Below are 10,389 nucleotides of genomic sequence, written 5' to 3' on the forward strand. Positions count from 1 at the left end.
ATTCAAGAATCACAGGATAGAGTCAGCATATGAGCTGTTAAATTTAACACATTATAGAAAAGAGTTGTTGTAAAGTTTTATTATGGGAGACTTTTGGGATGAGTAAAGCTCTTGCATTTTATTTTATATGGGAACAACATAAATTTAACTGAAGTCCACTTTGAAAGGTTACAAAGAATAGGTAATGGGGCTCACAGAAGGATATTAAGGTCAACTAAATGTAGAGCATTAAAGGGAAGTATAGGATCATCCTCGTCGAGTACAAACATGCTGGAGACCAAGCTACAATACTTGAATACAATTACAAATGGTACAAAGGAAATTCCAGAGGATATATAACCTAATCATGTCTGGAAAAAAAAGAAACAATAATAGTGGAAAATAATGTGAAGATGCTGGACAGAAATAAATTTAGAATGAGAGATGTGAAGGTAATGACAAGAACAGAAATAAAATTTGGACCCAAGTAAACAGAAGAGTGAATGTGAAAGCAAGGAGAGTTTATCTTCATACAAGAAGGGGAAGCAAAAAATTAAGGAAGTGGTGATATACGTTTAAAACTATGGGCCTACAGTTTCCATATAGAACAAAAACCATCATTGCAATGGAACAACAGAAATAGGCATGAAATTGACAATTATAAGGTGTTTTTCTGATAAGGATGAAGGTCTATTTCAGTTTTGTATTATATATCCGTACTATAGGAAAGAAAGATTAAAATAATGGAGCTTCAGCAGCCATCTGAAAGAAACTTGACAGACGCGTTAGGAAAGTTATTTTTAAGTGAGAAAAATATAGAGCTCACTAGAGAGCTTTTGTTAAATTGGAAGAAAAAGTAACGTCTCAGTAGACCCAAAAGTGCGAAGAAGACATTGTAGATGTGCCGTTACAAAGGTTTGCCTCGCCCTATCACAATACAATATATTAAACAAACTTTGTTGTGTTGTGTTTCGTTGAGTGTTGTCACCTATCATTTGTCAAGGTTGTACCCTGTCAACTCTTATTAGTATTCCCGGGGAAATATGGGTCTGCACAGCATACTGAAGAAATTAAAACAAAAGGAACATGAAGTTCGCCTCCTTATGTTGTATCCTTTAATACTGAAGCGTTATTGTTTCTAGTTTTTTTTCGGTAAACTTTGTGGAATTAACAGCTGTCTTCTCGTGTTTGCCATGCTGCTCAAAGGTTACATATACATGGCTATCCTATGCACAGGTACTCCCAGGTGTTAGGTGCCTGTTCGTTTTATATAATTGCCTGTTGGCTACCTGCAAACTGCCCTCACTACCACCTATACCTGTAGGCTACTTTTAAGGCCGCCACTAACGTTCAGTTAGCCTATAGCTGCACAGTCGGCCTGTGCAGGCGAATCATCGCCTCTAAGATACAGTACATTCTTTTTCCTCACTCCTCCGCAGCAGCCACGGTTGTAATTGGCTTGCTGATATAAAAGAAAAAAATCATAAACGTCTCAAGGAAGACGTCCAGTGAAAGATTGGTTCACTTTGTTTGGTTTTATGTGCATCCCTCCACAGGGATGATTCCCTCTCTGGCAGGCCCTTGTGCCTCTTCAAAATAAGGTGCTTCTTATATTTTATTATAATTGTCTTTTAGTGTTTTCTCGCCAGTATCGTAGCTTCTGCAGAATAGGAGTGTCTTTTGTTCTTTTTTTAAATATGCTTCTTGTATGAGCTTCACTTCAGGCGGTATTTTGTTGCCTAGTCTTGGTGCGCAGTGTACAAGTGCTCTCTCGCCTGACTTACAATTTGTTGTAGGTTCAAATAGCCTATATGCTGCCCTTGCATGTCTGATTACAGTATTCATTTCAGGTCTAAAGAAACTTAATAAGTTTCTCAGATATGTTGGTTCATCATATTTTATTGCTCTAAAGACTGTAAGTAGTATTTTATATTCTATAATAGCTTTTACTGGGAGCCAGTGTAGCTCAATTAGTGCTGGGGTTATTCTATCACAGGAACGTAGTCCTGTTATTAACCTGGCAGCTCTATTTTGTACTCCTTGCAATTTTCTTATTAGGTAGAAAATCCAATACTGCACTCCCATGTGAATATTTTAAAAGTTTAAATTTGGCCCCAAGGACTTTCATAATGTTTATTGAATATTTTATGAATGAAGGAAGAGTTCCATGGCAAGATAAATGTGTTAATTAAGTTAGTATATAATTGTTTTTCATTTCAAAGTTGACATTTATATGCCCATTGTTGTTTTTCTATGTTTTATTAAAATGCTTAATACTGTACTGATTTGGGTATTTCCAAGTATTAGCTCCGCACGGAATTGTATGGAACGGTTCTGCAAATGCGAGAGACATTAGGGAGCCATATGTTCAAGAAGGGATTGGCTAAGGAAATTCATTATAAAAGGAACCATACTAACTGAACGTACCTACCTAACCTAACCTAGTAGGCCGTGTTACTTAGCCGGGGGCCACTCCCGGTGAGGGAAACTCCACTTTTTACCAAAGGTTCCCCATAACTCTGCACTTGCATGATAGCAAAAATATAATCAGTTCTGAGGTTAATTACTGGCTAATTACAGTTGACCAAAAAATTAATAGTAAATTCTTGATAAGCAACCAAAATACTATAGAAAAGGTAAATTTCCAAGGTAATACCCAAATCAGAGCTAATACTTAGTTATACCCTGATTTGTTTTCATTTTAAGAATGACTTTCTTGTGATGCATTACAACAAGTGAACATCCATAGTTTACTACTGTTCCTTTGTTTCATATGTTTGTTTATTAGTCTAATTTAATTTCAAAACTGGCTTACATGGGATTTGAGCAAAGAATAAACATGTAGCCTAATATTTATTTTTTTTTTTTCATCAGAATGTTAAATATTTTGTTCTCATTTTTAAAATGAATTGCATATATAATGCATTATAGGCCTAGTCTTGTTTTACATTATTTTGCCATAATGAATATTTATTCTCATTTAAAAACTAACTTGCATATTTATACTGTATATGGTTTATAACCATGAATAAACATACATAGGCTTAATCTGTTATGATAGCCTTTGGATTTTCTTGCCCAAGCAGTCTCATTCATAGAGATTTCAATGAAATTTACAAGACATTCAGGAATGATGCTGCCACTTTCAGCCTTCATTATACACAATTATTTTTCGTCTGAAAAAATGGCAAAATTATAAATATGTATTATTCTGACATTGTATGAATTAATAGAAAACAAGGAAATCTGATATTCAACTCTGTTCTTGACTGGTACATGCTATCTGTCTGGGGACGGACAGCGAACTGAGCCAAAAAACGTTGCTTCCCCACATTAACTTTGCAGTGCTCATGCACAGCCATTTGGCTGGAGGCTCATCGATTGAGATGAGCTATTTGCTCCGGCCGACTGCACAGGCGAGAAAAACTGTGCAGGTTGTTCACCTTATCGTTCAGTTTTGCCTGCACAGGCTGACTGCGCAGGCATAACTGAACATTAGTGGTGGCCTTAAGCTGAAATTTAGAAATCTGGCTTCTGATTTGGGGTGCATAAAAGGCAAATATAGAAGACTACTATCGTGGGCTGGCTGCCAGTTGCCAACAGGAATATTTACCTCCATTTGTTTGTTTTGTTCATATGTTTTATGTTTATGATAATTACCATCTTTTGTTTATAATTTTACTTTCATCCCCAGGAGCTTGTACTAAATACTGTGCCCATTTTGCATGTAGACTGGTAGTTACTGTACCAGAGGGGCAAAGTAATATTCTTCAGTTGTACTATTTTGTAAATTTATACCATTCCCTCTGTAGGGGTGGCACTGCAGGCATTACCAAAACTTCTTTGCAGCATCCCTTCTGCCCCTGGCTGCAACCCCTTTCATTCCTTTCTCTGTACCTCCATTCATATTATCTTTCTTCCATCTTGCTATCCACCCTCTCCTAACAATTATTTCATAGTGCAACTGTGAGAATCCTTCTGTTACTCCTTTCAAACCTATCTATTCTCAATTTCCTTTTTCAGTGCTGAATGACCTCATAGGTCCCAGTGTTTGGCTTTGGCCTAAATTCTATATTCTATGCCATTCCTATACCATTGCTCCCATCTCTATTTGGAGGAGAAATTTATGTTTTAACAATGGTTTTGTTTAGAAATTAACCCTCGCCCCTCTAGCTATCAGTGTAGGGGTGCCCTGGTGGGAACAGGGCATTCTCAGGGGGGAACAACAGAAAACGAGTAATTTATGTACAGTAGTTTTATTTATTTTGGCAAGGAAATTATTATTAATATATATGAATAGGCCCAGAGCCTTTATGTTTCTGAATTAAAATGTATTCTCATGCAGCAAAAGAGGATGTCCTCCTGAAGGTAACAGTTGAGGATGTCATAGCAGGCCATAACAAGTTTTACAAATATATAATGCATGACTTACTCACTCTTGATCCATAACCTGCACTGTTTTCCTCTTAGAAGCTGACCATCCTCCAGAGTGAATGACTGTTGTATTCCAATTTTAAATTTGTTTTCTTAACTAAAACCATCAGAGGTTTAGATAATGCTGGAAAGACCACTGTAGTGAAACGTTTTTGTGGGGAAGACATCAATACCATTTCACCAACGTATGGTTTTAATATCAAGACGGTGGAGCATGAAGTTGATAAGTATGGGTACGTATTTTATTTTGAATATTGCTGTAGTACTGGTTGTATTCGATTATTTGTTTTTATTACTATCCATAAAGGAAAAATCTTCGTAACTGCAGTCATACTAAGAACATGCAGTTGATGTATAAATATCTCTTTTCCCCTATTTTATGCAATAGTTCATTTAATTTATTTCAAATATAGCAGTTTTTCACTAGTGATTCAAATATTTCTCAAACAGTAATTATTTTTAATCTTTTTCCTTCATGTTTCTCTTTTTCTCTGGCTGTTACAAAATATATACTCAATTATTGATTTATCATTTTTTCACCTTCATTCTTCATTTTTGTTTCATAGTAATATTGTTGTTATTCCATATTGTAACTAAAATTTGATATTTCATGATTTTTTTTTTATCCCAAAATTCATCATGTCAGTTGACCCCTAAGTATCAGATTTCACTTTGCACTCAGACTATAGTATCCAGTGGGTGAATTCCTAGACTGACATTTTCAAAAACTAATTTTTTGTGTCTGTGTGGGTATTAATTTTTATTCTGGACTTTCATTAAAGATTTTATCAATATTTGCGTAGGAGTGTTTTATATGATTAATTAATCATTGTGGATACGATAGATTTGACGAAAAGATTACTGATACTGGAAATGTTATGAAGAAGAAAAGATGCACAGTACTCTTGTGGATATGGTTGTAATGAGATTTTTGTTTCAGGTATAAATTAAACATATGGGATGTGGGTGGCCAAAATTCCTTACGTTCATATTGGCGTAACTATTTTGAATGCACAGATGGGCTCATATGGGTTGTTGACAGCGCAGATGCTGACCGCCTCAGGGATTGTCAGCAGGAACTGAAGAAATTACTAGAAGAAGAGGTAAGTAAGCATTGTGATATAAGCTTCATGAACTACATCTTCCTTTTTATTTTTGCTATTAAGGTAAGACATATTCTGTTTCATGACATCTTTTACCTAATATTCATTTCATATTATTAGAAAGGATGTGTTTGTCATTTTCATGAAGAAAATTTATTTCAGAGGTTAGCAGGAGCCACGCTTCTAGTGTTTGCTAACAAGCAGGATTTGCCAGAAGCATTATCAGCAGAACAAATAAAAGAAGTAAGTAATATATTGTTATTCTTGGTGATGGCAATCAGATGATGAAGGATATATTAATTGTGTTCATACAGTGGGGAAATCATTGCCCTGCTTAGCCTTTTGCCTCAGTTCAAAGGTTACGGTGTACACTTTTAGTTATGTGAAAGTCATCTACTATAGAATGTAAGGGATCACCTGATTTAATCACTTTGAAATATTGGTTGTAAAAACAAATTATGATGTGAGTTATGTGTTTATTAGAATTCTTTTTTATTTATAACAGTGTGGATTCCTCTCAGCATATATTTGCTTGTCCACTTGCATGTGATTTGACTTACTATTTTCACAGCTAGGGTTATTAACAGTTGCCAAGCTGCATCAGTGTACCAAATGATAGACTACCCTGGTTATGTCAGATCCATTTATTGTTTTCTGCAGATATTTCATAAAAAAGCACTTTTATCACATTTTGAGTTTAGCCATGCATTTTATTTACAAAATTTTGAAAAACACTGGAATATTCAACAACTGCAAAGATGTTGAATTCTCAGGATAAATTAGTGATTTTCATTACTTTTAGTTAGCTCTATTATACAGTAAAGCCAGCAAACTGGAATGTGCAGACAGTGGGAGTCACTAGGGTTGAGACACAAAGAAAATGGTAGTAAAGGGTATAAAGAAAAGAGCAAAAGATGGGCAAATGTCAGAATTCATTAACCCTTAAGGGACAGGCTAGTTATATATCATGCAACCCCCAGATCGGGCAAACTTTAAGGGTGGCCAATTTAAGAAAAAACACATCATTGGAGAGTGGAAGATATGCAAATGCACATGGTATAAGAAAAAAAAATTCTTAAAAATTTTCCCTACCTTCCACAGGAAGTTGAAAGTGACTATGTAGTCACAACCCTTTGTGGGGCCTCTTTCACAAAACACTCATAAATTTTACCAAGTTTTACATGTTTTTTATAACAATTTATTTTATTTTATTTTGTAAAATTATAATTACAGCTCACACAATATCATAACAGATAAGAAATAAAATCAGTAACAAATTCTGAGCATATTTGTTGTGAAATATTTAAGTAAATTTACTAAGATCAGGAAATGCAGTAACTTTTTTGGGATTTATACATGTTTTTTCTAATATTTCTTTGCAAAATTACAATTATACCTGATATCATATTGTAAAAGATAAGAATTAAAACCAACAGCAATCCCTGGGTATATTTATGAGCAAATAAATAAATAAAAAGACATCATGGGAGAGAAAGGAGCAAGACATTCCCCCTTCAAGGCAAGAACAATACTAAATTCCATAAGACGCCCATGACTAAGCTGAGCTAAATTCTTTAGTTGCCACAATTCATTGATGAGCCAGTGAAGTATTGGAAACTCTTTCCTGCTCGATACAGCCAAATCGTGTGGTGTGTAATATTAATACTCAAAGGGGGATCCGTCCACCATCCAAAACCTGTTTTAGATCCTCTATTTAGGGGATATGTCCATTAAGGGTTAATCGTGTACAGTACCCCATTTCTTGAGTCTGCACCAATATTATTAGCTCTGTTGGGAATTCCCCAGGTTGTTTACAGGATTGCTAATTTCCAGTGTTATTTCAACCATTATTTCATTATCCATAGTTAATTCATTGATTTTTTATCATTGGTCCCATCTTTCTCCTGAGTGATAAATGTGTAATTTCTGTCCATGAGCAAGTATTTCTTTTGCTTGCATTTTCACCTGGTCTGAGAGCTGAGTGTTGACTGATAGTGTCAACATATTTTACCTTCGTACAAGTATACTGCACTAGTTTTAGTATTAATGCATTAGTGAAAATGTTCACTCGGTAGCCAGTCGTTTAGACTTGTTCTTCTATGTACATAGAATATAAGCAGTAGCATTTTACCTTAACATATGCTTTGGGGTCAGTAACACAGACCTTGTATTATAACCTTCACTTGAATATTTTTTAGATATCATACAGCTAACAGCAATTCTACATAGTTCCTAAGCTAAACTAACTTGTACTCTACACCTAACATTCAGTTTAAGAGATTTATCTAAGAATGTATGATCTAAAATGGTAGCATATATTGTGCACTGTTGTTCATTTTTTGTGTGGGCATTGTGATTTTTATTGTTACTTGTACACAACATTTGTCACATACACACACATTTGTTGCATTATTCAGTTACTTGATTGTTAATACAAGTTTGTGTTGGAAGGTCGTTAGTAAGACATTTTGCTTGCTAGGTTGTTTCATTTTTTTGGTATATCATGGTCAATACCCACTTATTCTACAAAATGATAATAATAATTATGGGCATTAGAAGATGCAGAATGACCCGTAAAAGTAAAGAATCTCATAAAATAAGGAAATAAGATGGCATTGCACCATCAGAAGGACACTTGGCAGAAAACATAAACACACTGATAATGAAAACAACAAAAGCATAGTCAAACAAGGGACAGTAATTGAACTTCACTCAAAAAACTAACATACCAAAACTGTAATGATGATCATCAACAATAAAATTATAATTAAACTTGTGCCCCATACAGAGAGTAATATAAATTCAGATATGATCATTTATAACATAATCACAGTAGTATTATAATTGTTATAATCCTGATCAAAGTAGTGTTGTTATTGTTATAGTCCCAGTTTTATTGGAAAAGCAAAATGCTACAAGCCCCAGGGCCCCCAGTACAGTATAGGGAGAACAGTCCAGTATAAAAATGGAAACTGGGAAGTAAAGAATAAGCTGTGAAAGAGAAAAAGAAAAGTAACAAAGTAAAATAAATGACAAAAGCTTTTGAAGCCAACAAATTAAGTACAGGATTGAGAAGGACATTCCACAATTGATCACAACGCGAATAAAACTCAGAAAACTTTGCAGTACTGAACCCTACAGAAGAAAAGGCAAGACTGTAAAGATTAACTGCATATCTAGCACTATACAGTGAATTGTCTGGGAAGATCTGAATACTAAGAATATTCAGAATTATGAAATACTGTGGACGCACAGAGAGCTATTTGGATGATGATTTCAGAAAATTCACACATATTTAAGGAACTGGAAAAAATTATGCACAAACCAGTAACTGTATATACTGAAATTCCACTGGGAAATATGGTGGGAACAATGGACACAGAATGATACCTATCCCTGATACCATCAGAGGTGCTGCCCAGAGGGATATCTGGCCTACAGGGTTCCTTTGTGTGTGTGTGTGTGTGTGTATCTCTGTGTCTGTGTATGTGTTCTGAGAGCTGGTAACTGTAAGACAAGGCAGATGTAGGGTTAAACAAGTTACCTTTTACCTGTGTTTTTAATGAAATTTTTCAGATATTGGATCTTAATAGCCTCAAGACTCATCACTGGTACATCCTACCATGTAGTGCTGTGACAGGAGAGAATCTTGTTGAAGGAATTGATTGGCTGATCAGGGACATTGCTGCAAGAATATTCACTCTGGAGTAAGAATTAAAACTTCTTGACCATAATTATTGTCAAGAGATGTCTAATGATTATGTTAAATATAGCGAGTTTCTTGATAGATCTCATTTTTATCTAACTTTCTATAAAGGAAAAAGTAACTTGCTGTACAAGATTTGAGCTTCTCACATAGCATCGAAACTTCAAAAATGTGACTCCTTTTTTGGTATTGTTTTAAAGGGTTTATATCTTCTTATGATTCCATTTGTACAATTGCATACTGTTTTTTACTATAAAAATGAGCTGTGTATTAAAAGATCTCCAGTGTATGAATGTTGATTTGACAAACAGTGTGTTGTGATATTTTTAGGATATGATAATTTAAAGTTATAAATATTATTATTATTAGTCGGTTTAACCAGACCACAGAATATACTCCTTACTCTTGTAGCACTGGGTTGCATGTCTGATCATGTGCAGTCCACTTTAAACTTCAGTGTATTCCACAGTCAAATAAGATATGATGCTAAAATAGTGGACCTTTCAAGAATTGTGCTGGGAATTTGTTCAGATTGCTCTTGTATAGAGTAAAATACACTACCAACTTTACACCACCTTTGGGCTTCTACTCTGCTAAAATCAGTGTTTCAAGGTGGTTGATCTTGTTATACAACCCAGTCTGATTAATGTTCTGTATCCTATATAAACTCTATATCCATTTATGTCAGAGAGTTCTTTAGAAAGCATAGCATTTATTATGTAAAATAATATAAAACATGCATATTGCAATAAAACAGAGTACCATAACTTGTGTTGTTTTTCATAAATTTTATTAATCTTTTTTACTAATATTGTAGAAATTTTAGAATATTATCATACTGCATATGTTTTAGGAACTGAAAGTACTACACTTGAATATGATGTGTCCATGCAATAAATAAACCTTTCATTTCAAGAGTGCTTAAGCTCCCAAAAGTGTGATGAAGTAAATGGTTACTCTTGTAATTCTAACATTCTTGTAGGTTTGTTTAATACTTCACACCTTATTTATCTTTGTGTCCACATGTGTTTCAGAGTAAGTTTCTTATGAAAGCTTATAGAATTTTTTGTCATCAAATGGTCATTGACTCATTATGTTTCTTTTATAAGCCTAAAATTTTTTCGTATGAAAATTTCATTTACAATTATAGGGTACTTCTCAGAACTC

At 34.4% G+C, this 10,389-nt stretch overlaps 1 protein-coding gene across 1 annotated transcript; it reads left to right on the forward strand.

Moving 5' to 3' along the window:
- Positions 1-846: 846 nt before the first annotated feature.
- Positions 847-9,989, forward strand: Arl2 (ADP ribosylation factor-like 2). Its single transcript, XM_067101339.1, has 5 exons — positions 847-1,087; positions 4,524-4,646; positions 5,354-5,516; positions 5,679-5,759; positions 9,093-9,989. Exons 1-5 carry the CDS (start codon positions 1,023-1,025, stop codon positions 9,225-9,227), a joined length of 567 nt encoding a protein of 188 aa, XP_066957440.1. The 5' UTR covers positions 847-1,022; the 3' UTR covers positions 9,228-9,989.
- Positions 9,990-10,389: the final 400 nt, after the last annotated feature.

This window comes from Macrobrachium rosenbergii, chromosome 57 (assembly GCF_040412425.1).
Source record: "Macrobrachium rosenbergii isolate ZJJX-2024 chromosome 57, ASM4041242v1, whole genome shotgun sequence".
Taxonomy (NCBI): Eukaryota; Metazoa; Arthropoda; class Malacostraca; order Decapoda; family Palaemonidae; genus Macrobrachium; species Macrobrachium rosenbergii.